Here is a 23,142-nt window from a genome sequence, read left to right as displayed (position 1 = left end):
TTAGGGGAATTCACATTCTTCTGTATTATTATTGTTATTTTGTATTTGCTGTTAATAATTTAATTGGAGTCAAGAGACATTTCCCAATCTGAGACAGGTTTTTAATCATGTGTCAACACTTTGTTGTGTTTTTTTGGACGTCTTCAGGACATTTATTTTAAAGTCATTCGTGAATATAGCGAGGCCAAATAACATATACTTGTTCTTTTTCAATAAGTATAATTTGCTGTTTTTAACACTCCCACATAGTGTGAATGGCTGGAGATTCAAACTGTAGAGAATTATTTCTATAATACATTATAGAAAAAAGGTCCCCACTCAAACTGTATTAACGACCTGAGTCCACTGTTTACTGATATATAATGACACAAGTTCCCTCTTAGATAGTATGAAGTGACAATCACACTCCAGTATGGATTAATTTTTTTTTAAACATATTGTACACAAATGTATAATAAGAAAAAAAATAATAAATCGCTTAAGGCGCTCCTCAGAGGCACTCCTCCTCCTCCATTGCATAGCTATGGAGGAGGCGTGCCTCTTGTCTAGTTAGTGCTTCTTGGCGCAGCCGTGGCACTAACTAGACAATTTCCTCACAGAAATTTCGAGAGTGCCACGGCGGGCTGCTGCACATTTGTGTACAATGTATTACATTTTTCACAAAACAAAACAAAACAAACAGCTCAGACACGACAAAGAAAAAAATGCATTCAGGCACAGGGAGTATTAAAATAAAAATATATGAATACAATGGGTAACTAACTAGAAGTTACACACACACACACACACACACACACACACACACACACACACACACACACACACACACACACACACACACACACACACACACTCACACACACACACACACTTCACACACACTCACACTCTCAAACACACTCAAACACTCACTCCTCCCATGATGCATTACGGTTGCCCGACAGCTTCCTGCAGGTTTTCACTTTAATTTGCTTCAACGAGGAAGTTTCTCTTTAGAGGCCCCGCCCCCCCTCAGCCCTGCTGCACCCTGATTGGCTGATTGCCCCCCCCCCCCCCCCCCGAATCTAAACATAATTCCAGAACCAAAACATAACACCACGCGGCTAAGACACCACACCCTAGAAAAGAGGAGAATGCAGCAGGAAACAGTTCATGAATCGTAACGATGAACGGACGACAGGGAATTTGACTTCGGTTAACACCGAGAAACAACTTTCTGGACCCTCAGAATCTTAGTTTTTGACCTTTCCCACCTAAACAAAACATAACACCACGCGACTAAGACATCATACCTTAAAAAAGACGAGAATCCAAGGAAACTTGTTTGGTCACAACGACCCGGAGCTAGATGTCAATCAGAATCAGAATCAGAATCAGAATCAGTTTTAGTGACTTAGTAACGTTTGAACACATCAAACAGGGAATTTGACTTTGGTTAACACCGAAAAACAAAGACGTAAAACAACTTTCTGGACCTTCAGAATCTCAGAATCTCATCTCTCCGGGACCAGATCAATCATTTCTGTGACCGCGACCCGATTCTGTCGGTTCTGACGAGTCCGTGAAGGTGTCACTCGCTCACTTTCCCACATGAACAAAACATAACACCACACTGCTAAGACATCACACCCTAAAAAAGACGAAAAACAACTTTCTGGACCTTCAGAATCTCAGAATCTCGGGTTTGGTGTCGTTGTGAACCAGATTCCAGCTCTCCCGAACCAGATCAACCAGTCCCTGACCCACCAGTCTGGCCCTCGGCAGGAGGGTCCCCCCTGATGAGCCTGGTCCTGCTCAAGGTTTCTTCCTCCTAAAGGGGAGTTTTTCCTTGCCACTGTTTGGCTTAAGGTTTTTCTCCCACTAGGGGAGTTTTTACCTGCCATTGTTTATGTAATAACTGCTCGGGGGTCATGTTCTGGGTATGGGTCTCTGTAAAGCGTCTAGAGACAACTCTGTTGTATCAGACGCTATATAAATAAAATTGAATTGAATTGAATTGAATTGAATTGAATTGAATTGAATTGAATCAATCATTTCTGTAACACCTAAACAAAACATAACACCACGCGGCTAAGACATCAGACTGTAAAAAAGACGAGAATCCAAGGAAACTTGTTCGGTCACAACGACCCGGAGCTAGATGTCGATCAGAATCAGAATCAGAATCAGCTTTAGTGACAACGTTTGAACATTTCAAACAGGAAATTTGACTTAACACTGAAAAACAAAGACGAAAAACAACTTTCACAATCTCAGAATCTCAGAATCTCATCTCTCCGGGACCAGATCAATCATTTCTGACCCGATTCTGTCGGTTCTGACGAGTCAGTGAAGGTGTCAGTCGCTCAAGCCCTTCCTGAGATTCGTCCTGGGACCAGAGCCCGCCCCCCCCAGGTGACCCGGTGACCCCAGTTCTACAGGTCCAGTGAAGGGAACGCCGAGGGTTCCTGCACCTGACCCAGATGTTCTCCCTAAGGGTCAGCCCGGCCGGGTCCAGCCCCGGGTTGCCCCGGTAACCTGTCGCCCCGGTAACCGATGCCCCCACGGCGTCTCCTCTCACCTGCGTTGTCGTCGCCGGCGTCCCTCTCGTCCGTGCACACGCCCTGGCCGTGCATGAGCGAGTGCAGCGGCCGCTCCACGCCGCGCGGCGGGTAGCAGTGCAGGCCGGCGCCGCAGCGCGGCGAGTACACGCCGCAGTGCGCGCCCTTGGGCAGCGCGCAGGTGGGGCAGCAGCCGCAGCCCGGCTCGCGCACCGTCTCCTCGCAGCCGTCCGGCAGCCGGCAGCCGGCCAGACGCTCCTCCGAGCAGACCGGGCAGCGGATGGCCTGGTCGGCTCGGCCCGGGGCGGTCACCAGGACCAGCACCAGCACCAGGACCCGGGGGGAGCCCCATCCTCGCACCATGGCAGCACCTGATCCCTGATCCCGGAGCTGCGGTGGTTCCTCCGGCAGCAGCAGACGGGCGGGGGGGGAACAAAGCCTCGGTCCCTTGCCGGTTCCTCTGAGACCCGACCGGTCCTCCTCCGGGGGGGTCAGGGGGGCTCAGGTCCGAGAGTTCGAGGTCCGGCGGCGGCTGCAGGAACAGGAACCAGGAAATACTGTGGTCAACAAGTGTTGGTGGGGGGGCGGCAGCTGCAGCTGATCCTCCGGCTGCAGCAGAGACTGGAGGCTCGGCGCCGCCGCCGCTGGACTTTATCAGGTCCTGGACACGCCCCCCCCCACCGGTGCCCCCTCCTTCTGTCTGGCTCCTCTCCCTCTCCCTCTCCCTCTCCCTCTCCCTCTCCCTCCCTCTCTTCTCTCTCCGTCTCTTCTCTCCGCCGCGGAGCTGCAGGAGGAAGCAGCGTCTCCAGGTCGCGGCAGGGGGGGACGTAGTCACGCCCCCTCCGGCCACACGGGGGCAGCATTGACTACGTTTCCAATAAGGAAGAGGAAAAAAGAGAAAAAAGAGGGAAAAAAAAGAGGAAAAAATAGGAAAAAAAGAGGGAAAAAGAGGAAAAAAAGAGGAAAAAATAGGAAAAAAATGGAAAAGAGAAGGTGAAAAAAAGAGGAAAAAAAGATGAAAAGAGAAAAAAAGAGGGAAAAAAAGATGCCAAAAAAGAAAAATGCCATTGTTACATTCCGGTTAGCCTTTAGCTGCGTTAGCCGGTTAGCCGCATTAGCCACGTTAGCCGCGCCGCAGTCTGTCTTGCTTCTGTCGTCGTCCCTTATTTTGAAATATGTCCACACTACTGATGTCCCGCTAGCATGAATTGTCGCTATGTTGCCTGACACGGCGCTGCCAGTCTCACTCATGTTTCACTCTCTTCTCATCACCACACTAAGCTTAGCCGACTAGCGGCTAACTGGAATGTAACAATGGGATTGTTTATGTTCTTCTTCTTCTTCTTCTCTGTTTTATTGGCGGATCGCAACCAACTTTAAGGAGCATACCGCCCCCTACTGTACAAGAGTGTAACATCATTTCATTTAGCCTGTTTTTTAAATTCTATTTGATTGTTTATATTGTTGTTTCACACGGACGGCTTCGGGTGAAGCACCGCACATGCTCAGTTGATGTTCCTGCGATGAGACTAAAGCGCGGAGGAATGACCGGCCGGCTGAGTTTTGTTTAAAATTGAATTTCTTTTGCAAATCAAACCTGTCTTCCAATTCATTGCATTTTTCATTGCATTTTTAGCCTAGTTATTTTTGTGGTAGAACTATCGGATCGGTACTCGGTATCGGCGAGTACACAAATTAAAATACTCGTACTCGGTGTGAAAAAAATGTTCGAGACATCCCTAATTGACATATTGGCGTCAGCACAACTTCCTGTTCCTCACATGAAGCCTGAATTCTGGTTCTGCGTTCTGCGTTAAACCTACGAAACCTACGATATTGATTGGTTCTGCGTTGGTTTTAACGCGTTGGTTTAACGCAGAACCTTAAATCAGGCTTGAGCAGGTGACGGTGGACCAAGCTCCGCCTCTAGTGGGATGACGCGGTACTGCAAGACCGACCCCCCCCCTGGCTCGCCGTTTCTGCTCACGTAGATTAACTTTCCTGAGAAAAAAGGTTCAGGTTCGGTCCTCAAACTTGTTTTTAGGTTTCTAAGGTCAAATCTTATTACTGGGTTGCCCCCCCCCCCGACTTCTCCTCCTCCCCGAGGCTTTACAAGTTCCGGAGTCAACTGGCTACAGATGAAAGCAGGTCATTAATCTTTACTCGTCCCTTTACTGCCCTCTGGTGGCCACTTTATGTTACCGTTCATAAAATATGGACCTGGGTCTTGCAGGGACCCGGACTCTCCTGCCGTCCAGGGTTAGGGTTAGAGTTAGGGATAGAATTAGGGTTAGAGTTAGGGTTAGTGTTAACCTCCAGGGTTAGGGTTAGAGTTAGGGTTAGTGTTAACCTCCAGGGTTAGGGTTAGAGTTAGGGTTAGGGTTAACCTCCAGACAAACTGCAGCTATAAAACGGTTGTTGTACGTGTGTTTCTGATCAAGAGAGTGGCTTTGAGGATCTGAGTCACGTCCCCCCCCCTCCCCGTGTTCCCCCCGTGTTCCCCGGCCTCTCCTTCTCCATGGAAACCCAGCATGCATTGCAATGCCTTTGTGGGGCTGCGTTCTTTCAGCGTTCTCCTCCAGGCCGGTGGCTGGTTGCCATGGAGACCTGTGGGTGGTGGCCAAGCCCCGGTGAGGCGCTGCGGCGCTCAGGTGCAGATTCCTGCCCACTGAGGTCCAGCAGGTCCAGCAGGTCCAGCAGGTCCTGCAGGTCCAGAAGGTCCTGCAGGTCCAGCAGGTCCAGCAGGTCCTGCAGGTCCTGCAGGTCCAGCAGGTCCTGCAGGTCCTGCAGGTCCGGCAGGTCCTGTAGGTCCTGCAGGTCCAGCAGGTCCAGCAGGTCCAGCAGGTCGTTTAAGGGGAACATCTGTTTGGTAAATCCTCTTAAAGCCGTGACTGATTGACGATATTGATGCGGAGCAGCTGGTCGTTACCATGGAAACATCAGTGAGGAACTCCTGCAAAACAACTGCACCCTCAACTGCACCCAAAAACTGACTTCCCAACTGCACACCCCCACTCTGCACCCCGCCTACTCTGCCACCCAACTGTACCACCCTACTCTACCCCCTACTCTATCCCCAACTGTACCCCCAACTGCACCCCCAAACTGTACCCCCCAACTGCAAACCCCCAAACTGTACCCCCAACTGTACCCACCAACTGCAAACCCCCCAACTGTACCCCCAACTGTACCCCCCAACTGTATCCCCAACTGCAAACCCCCCAACTGTACCCCCAACTGCACCCCCCAACTGTACCCCCCAACTGTACCCCCAACTGTACCTCCCAACTGTATCCCCAACTGCAAACCCCCCAACTGCAAATCCCCCAACTGTACCCCCAACTGCAAACCCCCAACTGTACCCCCAACTGCAAACCCCCCAACTGCAAACCCCCCAACTGTACCCCAACTGCAAACCCCCCAACTGTACCCCCCAACTGTACCCCCCAACTGTACACCCAACTGCAAACCCCAACTGTATCCTCAACTGTATCCCCAACTGTATTCCCAACTGTTTCCGCAACTGTATCCCCAACTGTACCCCCAACTCTACCCCCAACTGCATCCCCAACTCTACCCCCAACTGTATCCCCAACTGTATCCCCAACTGTACCCCCAACTGTATCCCCAACTGTATCCCCAACTGTACCCCCAACTATATCCCCAACTGTACCCCCAACTGTATCCCCAACTGTATCCCCAACTGTACCCCCAACTGTACCCCTAACTGCATCCCCAACTGTATCCCCAACTGTACCCCCAACTGTACCCCCAACTGTATCCCCAACTGTATCCCCAACTGTACCCCCAACTGTTCCCCAACTGTATCCCCAACTGTACCCCAACTATATCCCCAACTGTACCCCCAACTGTACCCCCAACTGTATCCCCAACTGTATCCCCAACTGTACCCCCAACTGTATCCCCAACTGTATCCCCAACTGTACCCCCCAACTGCAAACCCCCCAACTGTATCCCCCAACTGCAAACCCTCCAACTGCAAACCCCCCAACTGTACCCCCTAACTGCAAACCCCCCAACTGTACCCCCCAACTGTACCCCCAACTGCAAACCCCAACTGTATCCCCAACTGTATCCCCAACTCTACCCCAACTGTATCCCCAACTGTACCCCCAACTGTATCCCCAACTGTATCCTCAACTGTACCCCCAACTGTATCCCCAACTGTACCCCCAACTGTATCCTCAACTGTATCCCCAACTGTATCCCCAACTGTACCCCCAACTGTATCCCCAACTGTACCCCCAACTGTATCCCCAACTGTATCCCCAACTGTACCCCCAACTGTATCCCCCACTGTACCCCCAACTGTACCCCCAACTGTATCCCCAACTGTATCCCCAACTGTATCCCCAACTGTACCCCCAACTGTATCCCCAACTGTATCCCCAACTGTATCCCCAACTGTACCCCAACTGTATCCCCAACTGTACCCCCAACTGTATCCCCAACTGTACCCCCAACTGTATCCCCAACTGTATCCCCAACTGTACCCCTCAACTGCAAACCCCCCAACTGCAAACCCCCCAACCAGAGTCGGCGGCAGAACAGATCTAATTGGGGGGCACATTATAACCAGCGGGGGGGCACAAACTGCCGTTCAAGAACGCAATATGATGTAAATGCTTAATATGAGTTTGCCATCAACGATCACAGCAAACCAGTTTCAATTACACAACATAGTGCAAAATCTCTTTTTAATACACACACACACACACAAGTGTATTGTGCACCCAAACTGCAAAAAAACAAAAAACAACGACGTACAGGCCACGTCTCTCCCTCCCTCGCCCTCTCCATCTCTCTCTCATACAACGCATACACATAAAAATGTGAACGGTGAATCTCCAAATTTAATTTGGCGAAATTAGACAGACCCAAACATTCCACATTTGCGTAATAATAAACGCCAAGGCTGGCGCCATGAAGTCAATTAAATGCATGTCTCACCTTTAGAAGAGTTGCACATCTTAATTTTCCTATTTCACCATAGATCACACTTTGGGAAGCCTTCTTTATATTTTAGCGTTATTTCCGCGTAGATAAGAGTGAGTTTGATGCTCTTTAACAAGTTTGGTCCGCGGATCAACATCAACCCAGCTCCCCCAACCCCTTTCTCCCGGTGGCTGATTTATGGTTCCGCGTCACACCAACGCTGAACCTACGGCGTAGGGTACGCGGCGACGCGCACGTACGCCGCCGATTTAACGCGGAACCATAATTCAGGTGAAGCTGCAGTCTGTCTGCGCTGATACTGACACACCGGGTCGGAGCGGATTTGGTCATGATGTTTAACCTGTGTTTTGTGATTAATAAGCACGGGTTTTAATTAAATGTAATTTATGAAGGATGATTTCACGTTCAGTAATCAATAAAATACAAAGTTTGGTACAAAGGCTTGGCCTGCTTGTGGGGGGGCACAATAACTCATTTGGGGGGGCATGGCCCGCGAATGACCCCCCATGACGCCGACCCTGCCCCCAACTGTATCCCCCAACTGCACCCCCCAACTGTACCCCCAACTGCAAACCCCAACTGTATCCCCAACTGTATCCCCAACTCTACCCCAACTGTATCCCCAACTGTATCCCCCAACTGTACCCCCAACTGTATCCCCAACTGTACCCCCAACTGTATCCCCAACTGTATCCCAAACTGTACCCCGAACTGTACCCCCAACTGTATCCCCAATTGTATCCCCAACTGTATCCCCAACTGTACCCCCAACTGTATCCCCAACTGTACCCCCAACTGTACCCCCAACTGTATCCCCAACTGTATCCCCAACTGTACCCCTCAACTGCAAACCCCCCAACTGTACCACCCAACTGCAAACCCTCAACTGTACCCCCAAACTGCACCCAACAAATACACCCCCCAAATGTACGTTACAACTACATCTCCCCATTCTGCAAACCCCCCAACTGCCCTCCCCCTATGCACCCCTCAACTGTACCCGCCAACAGCGAACCCCACAACTGCATCCCAAAACTGTACCCCCCCAACTGCATGCCCCACTGTGCACCCCCTAATGGAACACCCCAACTGTACCCTCTAACTGCACCCTGTATTTTCTATTATATTCTGAATCTTAAGAATCGGAATCGAATCAATTCTTGACATTTGACTCGATCCCCAGGCCTGGTCAGAGTTAACAGGAAGTCCAGGGCGTTACAGACTCTGACCTTGGGGTTAAACGACGGGGAAGTTAAACACTTCAAAGAATCCTGAACTGCAGATAACCTCTAAAACCACTGCTGATGTCTTACCCTCTTAGGCAAGCCAAGTTTATCTGTACAGCACAATTCAACACAAGGTAATTCAAAGTGCTTTACATCAACATTAAAAGCGGCAAGGCACAATTAAAACATAAATAACAAATAAAATGATAAGAAAAGAGGTAAAATAATAAATAAGTTGTTAAAAAGTAAGGGCAGTAGATCCAGCAGGTTCATCTCATTCTTACAATGGCAAGAATTATGTTTCTACACGGTCAAAACATTCAAAGACCGGGTCAAATACAGGATTACAAAAACCCTCTCCGACCCGCCCGTCCAAAGACTACGGAAGAGTATCAGGGCCAGTCAGGAGAAAAATAAAAACAATATTTTAGAGGAGGAAGATTTTTTTTTCTTTATGCACTTCTAGAAAAAAGTCTAAATGTCGAGAAAAAACTCGAAATGTCGAGATTAATGTTGAAGTACAATTTCGAGAAAAAAGTTGAAGTGTATTTCCACTTTATTCTTGACATTTCGACTTTTTTCTTAAAGTGCACAATAAAAAAAAATTATCCTGCATGGCCCTGATTCTCTTCCGTACAAGACGAAGGTTTAAAATCACCTATTTTATTTAAACCACAGTCACTCTATTGTACATTTTTTCTGACATTCCTATATTTATATATTTTTTTTGTACATTTTTTCTTTGCACAATTCTTGTACATATGAGACATGCCCCACTTATCTGTTTATTTTATTTTAGTTTTAGTTTTCATTATCCTATGTGATACCTTCAACGTTTTGCTGCTCAGTTGCCTTGAAATTGCCCCCTTGGGGATAAATAAAGTTTTTCTGAATCTTAATCTGAATCTGAATCTGAATCTTTCTGTCCAGTAAATGTTCAGATAAATAGATAAAGTGTAATTCCCCAGAGCGGCCAGCAGAGGGAGTCATAGTTCCTCGGCCCAACCGTCCGGGGACCATGTGGACGACCCGGTGACACCAGCCGTGACACCAGCCGTCCTCAGTTCCTCCATGAACGCGTGTCCAGGTCTGTTTCCTCAGAGCTCCAGTGAGTGGGGATGAAGGAAGCGTTGTGCTCGTCTTCGTCACCTCCTCGCCGCGGCCCCTGAAGCCTCGGCGGCTCCACCTCGCTCAGACCCGAGTGCTCACCGTTCAGAGTTCCTGTCTCTTTAAGGGTGGCTCTCCCTCCGCGCTAACGCTGCTCATATTCCGTCTGCAGATACGCTGGAGTCCTGATCTGCTCTGGAGGCTGAGCCAAGACGAGGTAAGAGAGTCTCCATCCTCCCTACACTTTCACCTCTATCCCTTATGATGACACTCACCCTCCCTAACTTCACAGTTTTCCTCTACAGATAAAGTGATGCTTAACTTTTGGAGAAACTTCCGTGGCTCCTTGAAAGAAATCGAAATTTCAAGAAAAAAGTCGAAATGTCGAGAAAAAAGTCGAAAAGTCTAGAAAAAGTAGAAAAGTCGAGAAAAAACTCGAAATTTCAAGAAAAAAGTGGAAATTTCGAGAAAAAGGTCGAAATATTGAAAAAAAAATTGAAATTTCGAGAAAAAAGTCGAAATATTGAAAAAAAGTTGAAATTTTGAGAAAAAAGTCGAAATGTCGTGATTAATGTTGAATTACAATTTCGAGAAAAAAGTTGAAATTTCGAGAAAAAAGTCGAAATGTATTTCCACTTTAATCTCAAAATTTAGGATTTTATTACGAAATTTCAACTTTATTCTTGAAATTGTATTTCAACATTAATCTCGACATTTCGACTTTTGTCTCGAAATTTCAACTTTTTTCTCGAAATTTCAACTTTTTTCTCGAAATTTCAACTTTTTTCTCGAAATTTCGACTTTTTCTCGAAATTTCGACTTTTTCTTCTCGAAATTTCGACTTTTTTCTCAACATTTCAACTTTTTTCTCGACATTTTTACTTTTTCTCAAAATTTCGACTTTTTTCTCAAAATGTCCACTTTATTCTTTAAATTGTATTTCAACATTAATTTCGACATTTCAACTTTCTTCTCAAAGTGCACAATAAAAAAAAATGTTCCCCTCTCAAATCTTTTTTCTCCTGCATGGCCCTGGTACTCTTCCGTACAAGACGAAGGTTTAAAATCACATTTCTGTCCAGTAAATGTTCAAATATAAATAGATGAAGTGTAATTCCCCAGAGCGGCCAGCAGAGGGAGTCATAGTTCCTCGGCCCAACCGTCCGGGGACCATGTGGACGACCCGGTGACACCAGCCGTGACACCAGCCGTCCTCAGTTCCTCCATGAACGCGTGTCCAGGTCTGTTTCCTCAGAGCTCCAGTGAGTGGGGATGAAGGAAGCGTTGTGCTCGTCTTCGTCACCTCCTCGCCGCGGCCCCTGAAGCCTCGGCGGCTCCACCTCGCTCAGACCAGAGTGCTCAGAGTTCAGAGTTCCTGTCTCTTTAAGGGTGGCTCTCCCTCCGCGCTAACGCTGCTCATATTCCGTCTGCAGAGACGCTGGAGTCCTGATCTGCTCTGGAGGCTGAGCCAAGACGAGGTAAGAGAGTCTCCATCCTCCCTCCACTTTCACCTCTGTCCCTTATGATGACACTCACCCTCCCTAACTTCACAGTTTGGCTCTTCCTCTACAGATAAACTGATGCTTAACTTTTGGAGAAACTTCAGTGGCTCGTTGAAAAAAGTCGAAATTTCGAGAAAAAGTCGAAATGTCGAGATCAATGTTGAAATTTCGAGAAAAAAGTTGAAATTTTGAGAAAAAAGTCGAAATGTCGAGAAAAAAGTCAAAATATTTAAAAAAAAGTTGAAATTTCGAGAAAAAAGTCGAAATGTCGAGAAAAAAGTCGAAATTTTGAGAAAAAAGTCGAAATTTTGAGAAAAAAGTCGAAATGTCAAGAAAAAAGTCGAAATGTCAAGAAAAAAGTCGAAATGTTGAGAAAAACGTTGAAATTTCGAGAAAAAGTAGAAAAGTCGAGAAAAAAGTTGAAATTTTGAGAAAAAAGTTGAAATGTTGAAAAAAAAGTCGAAATGTCGAAAAAAAAGTCGAAATGTCGAAAAAAAAGTTGAGATGTCAAGATTGATGCCGATGTACAATTTCGAGAAAAAAGTGGAAATGTATTTCCACTTTATTCTCGAAATTTCGACTTTAATTACGAAATTTCAACTTTATTCTATAAATTGTATTTCAACATTAATCTCGACATTTTGACTTTTTTCTTGAAATTTCAACTTTTTTCTCGAAATTTCGACTTTTTTCTCAAAGTGCAAAATAAAAAAAAATCTTCCCCTCTCAAATATTTTTTCTCCTGCATGGCCCTGATTCTCTTCCGTACAAGACAAAGGTTTAAAATCACCTTTCTGTCCAGTAAATGTTCAGATAAATAGATAAAGTGTAATTCCCCAGAGCGGCCAGCAGAGGGAGTCATAGTTCCTCGGCCCAACCGTCCTGGGACCATGTGGACGACCCGGTGACACCAGCCGTGACACCAGCCGTCCTCAGTTCCTCCATGAACGCGTGTCCAGGTCTGTTTCCTCAGAGCTCCAGTGAGTGGGGATGAAGGAAGCGTTGTGCTCGTCTTCGTCACCTCCTCGCCGCGGCCCCTGAAGCCTCGGCGGCTCCACCTCGCTCAGACCAGAGTGCTCAGAGTTCAGAGTTCCTGTCTCTTTAAGGGTGGCTCTCCCTCCGCGCTAACGCTGCTCATATTCCGTCTGCAGAGACGCTGGAGTCCTGATCTGCTCTGGAGGCTGAGCCAAGACGAGGTAAGAGAGTCTCCATCCTCCCTCCACTTTCACCTCTATCCCTTATGATGACACTCACCCTCCCTAACTTCACAGTTTTCCTCTACAGATAAAGTGATGCTTAACTTTTGGAGAAACTTCAGTGGCTCCTTGAAAGAAATCGAAATTTCAAGAAAAAAGTCGAAATGTCGAGAAAAAAGTCGAAAAGTCGAGAAAAGGTACAAAAGTCGAGAAAAAACTCGAAATTTCAAGAAAAAAGTGGAAATTTCGAGAAAAAGGTCGAAATATTGAAAAAAAGTGGAAATTTCGAGAAAAAAGTCGAAATATTGAAAAAAAGTTGAAATTTTGAGAAAAAAGTCGAAATGTCGTGATTAATGTTGAATTACAATTTCGAGAAAAAAGTTGAAATTTCGAGAAAAAAGTCGAAATGCATTTCCACTTTAATCTCAAAATGTAGGATTTTATTACGAAATTTCAACTTTATTCTTGAAATTGTATTTCAACATTAATCTCGACATTTCGACTTTTGTCTCGAAATTTCAACTTTTTTCTCAAAATTTCAACTTTTTTCTCGAAATTTCGACTTTTTTCTCGAAATTTCGACTTTTTCTCGAAATTTCTATTTTTCTTCTCGAAATTTCGACTTTTTTCTCAACATTTCAACTTTTTTCTCGAAATTTCGACTTTTTTCTCGACATTTCTACTTTTTTCTCGAAATTTCAACTTTTTTCTCGACATTTCTACTTTTTCTCAAAATTTCGACTTTTTTCTCAAAATGTCAACTTTATTCTTTAAATTGTATTTCAACATTAATTTCGACATTTCAACTTTCTTCTCAAAGTGCACAATAAAAAAAAATTTTCCCCTCTCAAATCTTTTTTCTCCTGCATGGCCCTGGTACTCTTCCGTACAAGACGAAGGTTTAAAATCACATTTCTGTCCAGTAAATGTTCAGATAAATATATAAAGTGTAATTCCCCAGAGCGGCCAGCAGAGGGAGTCATGGTTCCTCGGCCCAACCGTCCGGGGACCATGTGGACGACCCGGTGACACCAGCCGTGACACCAGCCGTCCTCAGTTCCTCCATGAACGCGTGTCCAGGTCTGTTTCCTCAGAGCTCCAGTGAGTGGGGATGAAGGAAGCGTTGTGCTCGTCTTCGTCACCTCCTCGCCGCGGCCCCTGAAGCCTCGGCGGCTCCACCTCGCTCAGACCAGAGTGCTCAGAGTTCAGAGTTCCTGTCTCTTTAAGGGTGGCTCTCCCTCCGCGCTAACGCTGCTCATATTCCGTCTGCAGAGACGCTGGAGTCCTGATCTGCTCTGGAGGCTGAGCCAAGACGAGGTAAGAGAGTCTCCATCCTCCCTCCACTTTCACCTCTATCCCTTATGATGACACTCACCCTCCCTAACTTCACAGTTTTCCTCTACAGATAAAGTGATGCTTAACTTTTGGAGAAACTTCAGTGGTTTGTTTAAAGTGACTGAGTAAATTCACATTTTGAGATTAAGCGTCTAACGGCGGTTCTCAGAGGTGTCGACGCGAGTGGAAAGCTCTTTTAGATCCACCTCAACAGTATAAACCCAGCAGGAAATACATGATGTGCATCTCAGCGGGCTAAATGCAGCATCAGGGTCGAGCAGCCAACCGTATATTCTATATATTTATAACCTCGTCTTTACGCTGCCTGGCCAACGGGAACGATGCAAACCTGCTCTTCTCTTCCCCAAACTGTTCTTTCATTAGTGACGATTAAAACTCGACCCGATGGACGAGTTCAACGCTGACGTGAAACCAAAGTTTCTAAAGTTTGTCTCATTATCTGTTGAATTCTTCGTCTGCAGAGTTTCATCATGGACAAGAATCCGGAGTTTGAGTCGTCGGAGGGAGAAGGTGAGTGTGTGTGTGTGTGTGTGTGTGTGTGTGTGTGTGTGTGTGTGTGTGTGTGTGTGTGTGTGTGTGTGTGTGTGTGTGTGTGTGTGTGTGTGTGTGTGTGTGTGTTCCAAAGGGTTCGAGACCCGGGCCACTTTTATTCTCTCGACACGTTTCCACTTTGCTCCCAGTTGGCCCTCGGCAGGAGGACCCCCCCTATGATCCTGGTCCTGGTCCAGGTCCAGGTCCAGGTTCTGGTCCAGGTCCTGTGGTCTGTAGTGGACCTGCAGGTCTGGATCTGGACCCTAGTGGTCTGTAGAGGACCTGCAGGTCTGGATCTGGAGTTAGTGGTCCAGGTTCCAGGTCCAGGTCCAGACCAGCATCCTCCACCGGCTGTCATGGACTCTCAAAAGACATTCCATTAATGTCCAGGTCCAGGTCCAGGACCCTTCTTCTCCTCTCCTCTTCCCTTCCTCTCTTCTCCATTTCCATTTTTATTTATTATAAATATCTCATAGCTATCATTTTTGTCGATCGTTCCTGTAGTTTCTTGTGCCGGCCCCCCTTCTTTCTCTTTTGTGCATGTTTGCAGGCCGGAGCTTCGGGAGCTGCGTTCTGGCCTGTGTTCCCCCCCCCCCTCTGGTCATCCCGTTGCTGCTTCCACCTGCCTGCCTTTTCCGCCTCTTCGGTTCTTTAAAGTGACGGTTGTTTAAATGCTTTTTCAGAATCGAGCCGCGACACGGTGAAGCCGCAGGACCAGAACAAAGACCAGAACCTGGAACAGGACCAGGACAAGGACCTGGGCCAGGACCAGGAACAGGAACAAGACCAGGAAGAGGACCAAGAACCGGAGGAGGAGGACGAGAACGGCGCCGTTGGGGAGAACGGCGTGCATCGTGACGGAGACGCCGCCGACGCTCGTATGTTAACAAACACCTTCACACATGTTTGTTCAATCGTTGGTGGTTCTGACCCGGTTCGGGAGACCAAACCCCCCAACAGGACCCAGATGTCGGGGGGCAGGAGGAGGTCCGGAGACCAGGGTTAGCAAAACCAGAACCAGGGAGAACAGGACTCAGGACAACCACAAAGAGGGCAGGTGGAAGCAGGGGAAGTCAAACACCAGGACATGGACTTTCAAAATAAAACAGGAACGTAAATAAATAAATGAGTGCGTTTACATAGGAAGTTTAATTCCTCTTTCATTCAGAATTAAAATTTAAAATGAGTAAAAATGACCAAGTAAACACCTAATTCCGAATGAAAATGGCCATTCTGAATTAAACTTAATTCCGAAGTAAGTGGCTGGTTTATTCCGATTTTAAATCCCAATAGAATAATTCTGCGATCATGTATAAACTCATTTAAACTCACTTTAAATTAATCCCGGTCTTTCTTTCTGCTCGTTCCCTCTCCCGTCTGTCTCCATGATCTTATATTCCACTGGGCTGGTTTTCCTAACAAAGTTTCCAGATGCAGCAGCAGTAAACGCTGGTCAAGAGCAGAGACCATTTATTTAATAAATAGAAATCATTAAAAGAACAGATGGAAACAGGAAACATCAACATGGTGATCTTTTCAAAGTTGTAGCGGCTAAGTTAGTTTTTCTCCCGGTAGTTTAACTTCCGTCCCCCCCCTATCCAATCAGAACCTTCCCAACCCCCAGACCTGGAGAGGAATTGGAGAAAGACCATCAAACGTGTTTTCCATGTAAACCTCAATTCAGAATTACTATTTCCATGTAAACTGGAAGGAAAATAGTTTAATTCGTAATTATGTAATTCGGAATAGTTAATTCTGAATTAAAAAACATCATGTAACCGTGGCCGATGTGTTCGGTTCTGCAGACCCAACGGTCGGTGAGGTCGTGACGGCTGCAGGTTTGGGGTCGATCCTCTCAGAACAGAACATGCAGTTCAGCCCGGCTCTTCCCCTGAGACCGGTAACCGCCCCCCCCCCACCCTAGGGTGCTCGGCCCCCCCACCCTAGGGTGCTCGGCGCCTCAGGCGCCTCAGGCGCAGCCTGCGGTTCTCGGCTCAGACCCTGGACTCTAAATCGGGGTCTGAGTGCAAAGTTTCCATCGCACCTTTGAGCGTTTCCACGGTACGAGTGTCGCTCTGCAGCGCATCGTTACCACCGCCCAGACCACAGAGAGGTTCCTGGGGGGGGGGGGCACCTCGGGGTGGGGGGTGCGAGTCCTGCAGGACGCCAGCAGTTCTCAGGCCACGTTTCCACAGAGCCAGGTATTTACAAAAATGGATATTTCCCCCTCTACGTTTTGAAAAATTCCATCATTTACACCAGGGGTCGGCAACCCAAAATGTTTTAGATCCATATTGGACCAAACACACAAAAAACAAATATGTCTGGAGCCGCAAAAAATGAAAAGTCTTGTATCAGAATTAGAATGAAGAAACACATGCTGCATGTTTCTATATTAGTTATAACTGGGGGGAGATTGTTTTTTTCATTATGTACTTCGAGAAAAAAGTCTAAATTTTGAGAAAAAAGTCGAAATGTCGAGAAAAAAGTCGAAATTTTGAGAAAAAAGTCGAAATTTTGAGAAAAAAGTCGAAATGTCGAGTAAAAAGTCTTTAAAAAGGAAAGGAAAAAGGAAGAAAAAAAGAGAAAAAAAGGAAAAAAGAAGACAATTTTAGCTAAAAACCAAGGACCAAAAGGTGTAGACTGAAGCCTGAGCTTATAACGCCTTCCCTTTTCACAATAAAATGTTAGCTTTTATAAACTAGTGCAATGTCATTAATAAATATAATTCCATACAGTATTTATATACGGTAAGCAATAATACAATAATACAATAGTACATACACATATACATAGATACATACATACACGCATACTTTGTATACATATATGTATATAGATATATATATATATATATATATGTATATATATATATATATATATATATATATATATATATATATATATATATATATATATATATATATATATATATATATATAAATACATATACCGTATGTATACATACACACATACATACACATGTCCACAGGTATATGCCTATGTGTATTATCCCTTTGTTTTATATGTATTAATCATTTTGTATGTATAGGTGCTTTTGAATTGTAATACCGTGCTACACATTTTCATTTCTGTAACTACAAAATCTATCTGTCTATCTACTTTTAAGTGTGACGTTAGAATATAAAACAGATAAAATACTAGAAAATATTGACGGTTACAAACTAATTGTAACCACAGGTGTCACTCATGACGCTGGTGACGTTTCTGTCTCATAATGTGACGTTCTGAAGCCTAAATCTCCGTTTCTCTGACTGAGGTTTTAAAAATCTCCACTTTGGCCGGAGTTTTCAGAAATGATGGTTTTTGGTGACTTTGAGCTTCGTTTTCGTGTAAACGAACGGCCAAAACGCATGAAAACACCACAGTTTTCGTGTAAACGGGGCCTGAGAGAAACGCCTAGCATCACAGTTGGACCTGTAACGCCTCAGACGGGAGGGTGGGGGGGCGGGGGGGTGTTGCACCCATGGGTGCTGACTCATAAGCTCTGCAGCCTCCGAGAGGCGAGTCAACCCGAGAGGACGAGTCAGCGGCGTCTCCTGCGCCGGTTCTGCGTCTCCAGAGGAAGTGCTCCCCCTTATCTCCCGCTCTCATCTTCTTCTTCTCTCCACGACTCTGCGGTGGCCTGAATTAACCCCCCCTACACCCCCCCCCCTCCCAACGCTGGAGCCGCGCTATACTGCTATACTAATGTAGAAGTGAGAAGGTTTACTTATCACTGACTAGAGACTTTATTCACACTAACTAGAGGTTTACTAAACACCAACTAGAGGTTTACTAAACACCAACTAAAAACACGAAAGTGTCCTGGATAATTCAATAATACAATAGGTTCATGTTAAGGACATTCGTTTTAATTAGTTCTCCTTTGCCTATGACATGTTATTAATGCTCAGTAGGCACGGGAGGTTTGTTATGTATTGTTATAGGTTTGCCTATGAGGCATATTTCGTGTCTATTTTTGCACAGTTCACTAACGCTTTGAGCTAGGAGGCTGAAATTCTAGACTCGGTATCAGGAGGTGACTCTCATCCACTGTGCCGAGTTTCAGATCTGTGTGACCTTCGGAAGTGTCAAAAGTCACTGCATGTGTTGCTTTTCGGGCCTGCGAAGCCTATTTCGTGTCTTCTTTTGCATAGTTCACTAACGCTTTGAGTTAGGAGGCTGAAATTCTAGACTCTGTATGAGGAGGTGACTCTCATCCAATGTGCTGAGGTCCAGACCCGTGCGACCTTCAGAAGTGCCAAAGGTCACCGTGTGTGGTGCCTTTTTCGGGCCTTTTTTGTGTGTTTTTTGAATAATTCACTAACGCTTTGAGCTGGGAGGCTGTTTTTGACTATGTTGCAATGCAGAAGGCCCTTTGCTAGGATCTTTTGGTCCCGTGGCTGTACGACTTCCACAGAGCTAGTTGGCAAACCTCCTGTGCCTACTGAGCATTAATAACATGTCATAATCGAAGGAGAACTAATTAAAACGGATGTCCTTAACATGAACCTATTGTATTATTGAATTATCAAGGACACTTTCGTGTGTTTGTGTTTAGAAATGTTAAAGATATTAAAAGAAAACCATAACACAATGAGGAAAATACTGTGGCAAACAAGTCGTGCCCAGAGCGTGTCTCGAACCCCAGTCTCCCAGACCACAGTCAACTGCACTAACCAGTCGGCCAAATGCTGATGTGTTGCCCAGGCGGGCAAGGCCTTATCTATATGTGGTCGTTACACTATGTTCCAAAAAGTATTGTTTAAAATGGACAAGATCCGGCATTTTACGTTGAATTCTATTGTTCAGGTTTTAAAATTCTAGCTAAATACATAAAAAAGGGAGGTGAGGTGTGAGCTTCATAACAAAACTTCTGTGCCTACTGAGCATTAATAACATGGGGTTAGCCATAGAAAGGGGCGATAACAGCCTCCTGCGCCTACTAGTAGGTAGAGTAGATCCCTACTGGCCCATATCTATGGGATGATTGTTATTGTTTTGTCCTTCATTCAATGGTATGACAGCAGTCAAATCGGGTGACGGATCCCATTGACTTTGCATAGTACTATATCCGTGGTGCTCCCATTAAAACCTCAATAAAACACTGCTAAAACAGCGTTAAAAACATGCTTTTACAAACTGACAGTAACAAACAGTACCTTGCGCGACAAAAACTCATAATTTAGCCACTATAACAAAGAATAATATATAAATAATAATAATGTCATAATCCGTGTATATATCACGACAATGGATCCCATTGACTTCGCATAAGATAAGATAAGATAAGATAAACCTTTAATAGTCCCACAGAGGGGAGATTTGCAGTTTACAGCAGCAAAGGGGATAGTGCAAAAACAAGAGGCATCAATAGAAAAGTAATAACACAGTAATAATAATAACACACTATAAACACCATAAACAGTAAACTGGTATACAATAATAATAATAATAATAATAATAATAATAATAATAATAAGAAAGATAAATAATAAGAAATACTAGTATATAAAAAGATAACAGACGGATATTTACAGATGGATATTTACATAGTACTATATCCATGGTGCTCCCATTAAAACCCTCAATAAAACACTGCTACAACAGCGTTAAAAACATGCTTTTACAAACTGACAGTAACAAACAGTACCTTGCACGACAAAAACTCATAATTTAGCCAAAATAACAAAGAATAATATATAAATAATAATAATGTCATAATCCGTGTATATATCACGACAACGGATCCCATTGACTTTGCATGGTACAATATCTGTGGTGCTCACACGTAATTATACCATTTTCCGTGTATATACCACGGAAAATAGTGGTGAGAGGTCGTGGGCATTTCACGGATTTTTGTGAGATCAGGTTGCACTAACTAGAGGTTAACTCATTACTAGCTAGAGGCTTTACTGAAGACTGGTTGGTTGGTGTAAACGCTGTTTATGGTGTTCCACAGGTTTCTAGACTCAGGCCACTTTTATTCTCTGACTTATAAGGTGATTCAAGTCCAAATCCAGAGTTAAAGATCCAGAACGACTTAGAATTGTCAAATTGGTTTAATTCACTGTACGAATTGTTACACATTACTTTTGTAATACTGTATTTGACCCGGTCTTTGTACGTTTTGACCGTATAGAAACGTAACTAGAGGTTTACTGAACACTAACTAGAGGTTTACTGAACAATAACTAGAGGTTTACTAACAGTAACTACAGGTTTACTAAACACTAACTAGAGGTTTACTGAACATTAACTAGAGGTTTACTAAACACTAACTAGAGGTTTACTAACACTAACTAGAGGTTTACTAAACACTAACTAGAGGTTTACTGACACTAACTAGAGGTTTACTCAAGGACGGATTATCATGACCACGGGCCCTGGACACAAACTCACTTTGGGCCCCTACCTACAATAATATCCTACGTGCACGGTGCATGCCCTCCCCAAGCACTCAGTTTGGTCACACAATAGCGCAGAGAATCCACAATCACACGGCATTACTTTGAAATTATGTGTTATTTATTTTCACAGATTAAATTACTGCTATCCTATGTATGTTTCTTCACTGGTAAAAAAAACCAAAACATTTACCATTCATAATGAAACGTAAAAAAACTGATCGCTTTGGATAAACGTGTCTGCTAAATGTCATTGCAACATTGTAAAACATCAAACGTACAGCTCCACTTCACACAAAACTACAGTGCCATCACACAAAAGCACACAAAACCGATCACACAAAACTACAGTGGAAAAACATCTGGCCTAAATCATTGTCTTTGTTTTGGCCTTCTTGGAGGAAAAGTCATTAATCAGATCGTCAAAGTCCAACTCCCGGGTGAGCTCTGACTCGATTGCAATGAGTGACAGCATGTTGAGACGTCGCTGTGTCATTTTAGTCCGCAGTTCATTTTTAATCCTCGACATCTTCAAAAAGGACCGTTCTCTCTCACAGTTGCTGACAGAAAGCGTCAGAAACAGTCTTAATGCAATAAATACGTTGGGAAATGTTGACTGTAAACCACAATCAAGTATTGTTTTAAGAAGTTGTGATGGAGGGGACATTAATTACATTTTCAAAATCACATTTATGTAATTTATATATTTATTTTATTTTATTTTAATTTACACATAAAAAAAAAAAATGTTTGAAAGCCGAGGGCCCCCATTGGCTCCAGGGCCCTGGGCACACGCCCACTTTGCCCATGCGGTAATCCGTCATTGGGTTTACTAAACACTAACTAGAGGTTTACTAAACACTAACTAGAGGATGTACTAAACATTAACTAGAGGTTTACTAACACTAACTAGAGCTTTACTAATCACTAACTAGAGCTTTACTAAACACTAACTACAGGGTTTACTAAACACTAACTAGAGGTATACTAAACACTAACTAGAGGCTTTACTAAACACTTACTAGAGGTTTACTAACACTAACTAGAGGTTTACTAACACTAACACTAAGGTTCCAGAGGAAGTGCTCCCCCTTATCTCCTGCTCTCATCTTCTTCTTCTCTCCTCGACTCTCTGCAGCCTGAATTAGCCCCACGCTGGAGCCGCGGCGCGCTGATATGCTAATATCTGTAAATACAAATGTAGAAGTAGAAGTGAACCTCGTCTGGCTCCTTATTTGGACGTGGACAAGTCCAACACGTCCAACCTGCAGACTTGTGCATCACTTGGCGTCGGGCCGGAGAGCGCTCCTCAGCCGTGATATAATGAGCGTATACCACGGTTATATAATGAGCGTATATCATGGTTATATAATGAGCGTATACCACAGTGATATAACGAACGTATACCACGGTGATATAATGAGCGTATACCACGGTGATATAATGAGAGTATACCACGGTGATATAACGAGCGTATACCATGGTGATATAACGAGCGTATACCACGGTGATGTAATGAGAGTATACCACGGTGATATAATGAGCGTATACCACTGTGATATAATGAGAGTATACCACGGTGATATAATGAGCGTATACCACGGTGATATAACAAGCGTATACCATGGTGATATAACGAGCGTATACCACAGTGATGTAATGAGAGTATACCACGGTGATATAATGAGCGTATACCACGGTGATATAACAAGCGTATAACACAGTGATATAATGAGCGTATACCACGGTGATATAATGAGCGTATACCACAGTGATATAACGAGCGTATACCACGGTGATATAATGAGCGTATACCACGGTGATATAATGAGCGTATACCACAGTGATAAAATGAGCGTATACCACGGTGATATAATGAGCGTATACCACGGTGATATAATGAGCGTGTACCACAGTGATATAACGAGCGTATACCACGGTGATATAATGAGCGTATACCACGGTGATATAATGAGCGTATACCACAGTGATAAAATGAGCGTATACCACGGTGATATAACGAGCGTATACCACGGTGATATAACAAGCGTATACCACGGTGATATAATGAGCGTATACCACAGCCTGTCGGGATGTGTTGGGACTGCAGATGCAAATTAGCCTCAGGCTAACTCTGGTGCAATGCATCAAATGTTTACATTTGTGTTTTTAATTGCACATGGTCCCTCTCAAATTGTATTATTATTATTATTACGTTTATTGAACAGGGACAAATGTATCAAACATTATTTCATAAAAATACAAAAGAGATGCCATACATACAGGTTTCTAGC

At 44.6% G+C, this 23,142-nt stretch overlaps 2 protein-coding genes across 2 annotated transcripts in view; one reads left to right on the top strand and one right to left on the bottom strand.

Annotated features, from left to right (window-relative positions):
• Nucleotides 1-3,148, bottom strand: part of LOC133446919 (insulin-like growth factor-binding protein 4) — a 52,096-nt gene extending 48,948 nt beyond the window's left edge. Inside the window, exon 1 of the mRNA XM_061725177.1 lies at nucleotides 2,561-3,148. Within this exon, the coding sequence (XP_061581161.1) occupies nucleotides 2,561-2,903 (343 nt within the window). The 5' untranslated portion in view covers nucleotides 2,904-3,148. The remainder of the gene's footprint in view (nucleotides 1-2,560) is intronic.
• Nucleotides 3,149-13,633: 10,485 nt separating this feature from the next.
• Nucleotides 13,634-23,142, top strand: part of LOC133450364 (DNA-binding protein Ikaros-like) — a 25,986-nt gene continuing 16,477 nt past the window's right edge. Inside the window, exons 1-3 of the mRNA XM_061728931.1 lie at nucleotides 13,634-13,865; nucleotides 14,366-14,414; nucleotides 15,119-15,313. Of these exons, the coding sequence (XP_061584915.1) occupies nucleotides 14,375-14,414; nucleotides 15,119-15,313 (235 nt within the window). The 5' untranslated portion in view covers nucleotides 13,634-13,865; nucleotides 14,366-14,374. The remainder of the gene's footprint in view (nucleotides 13,866-14,365; nucleotides 14,415-15,118; nucleotides 15,314-23,142) is intronic.

This window comes from Cololabis saira, chromosome 1, assembly GCF_033807715.1.
Source record: "Cololabis saira isolate AMF1-May2022 chromosome 1, fColSai1.1, whole genome shotgun sequence".
Lineage (NCBI taxonomy): Eukaryota > Metazoa > Chordata > Actinopteri > Beloniformes > Belonidae > Cololabis > Cololabis saira.
Note: the sequence above shows the minus strand (reverse complement) of the source record. Positions and strands in the feature narration are given on the sequence as shown.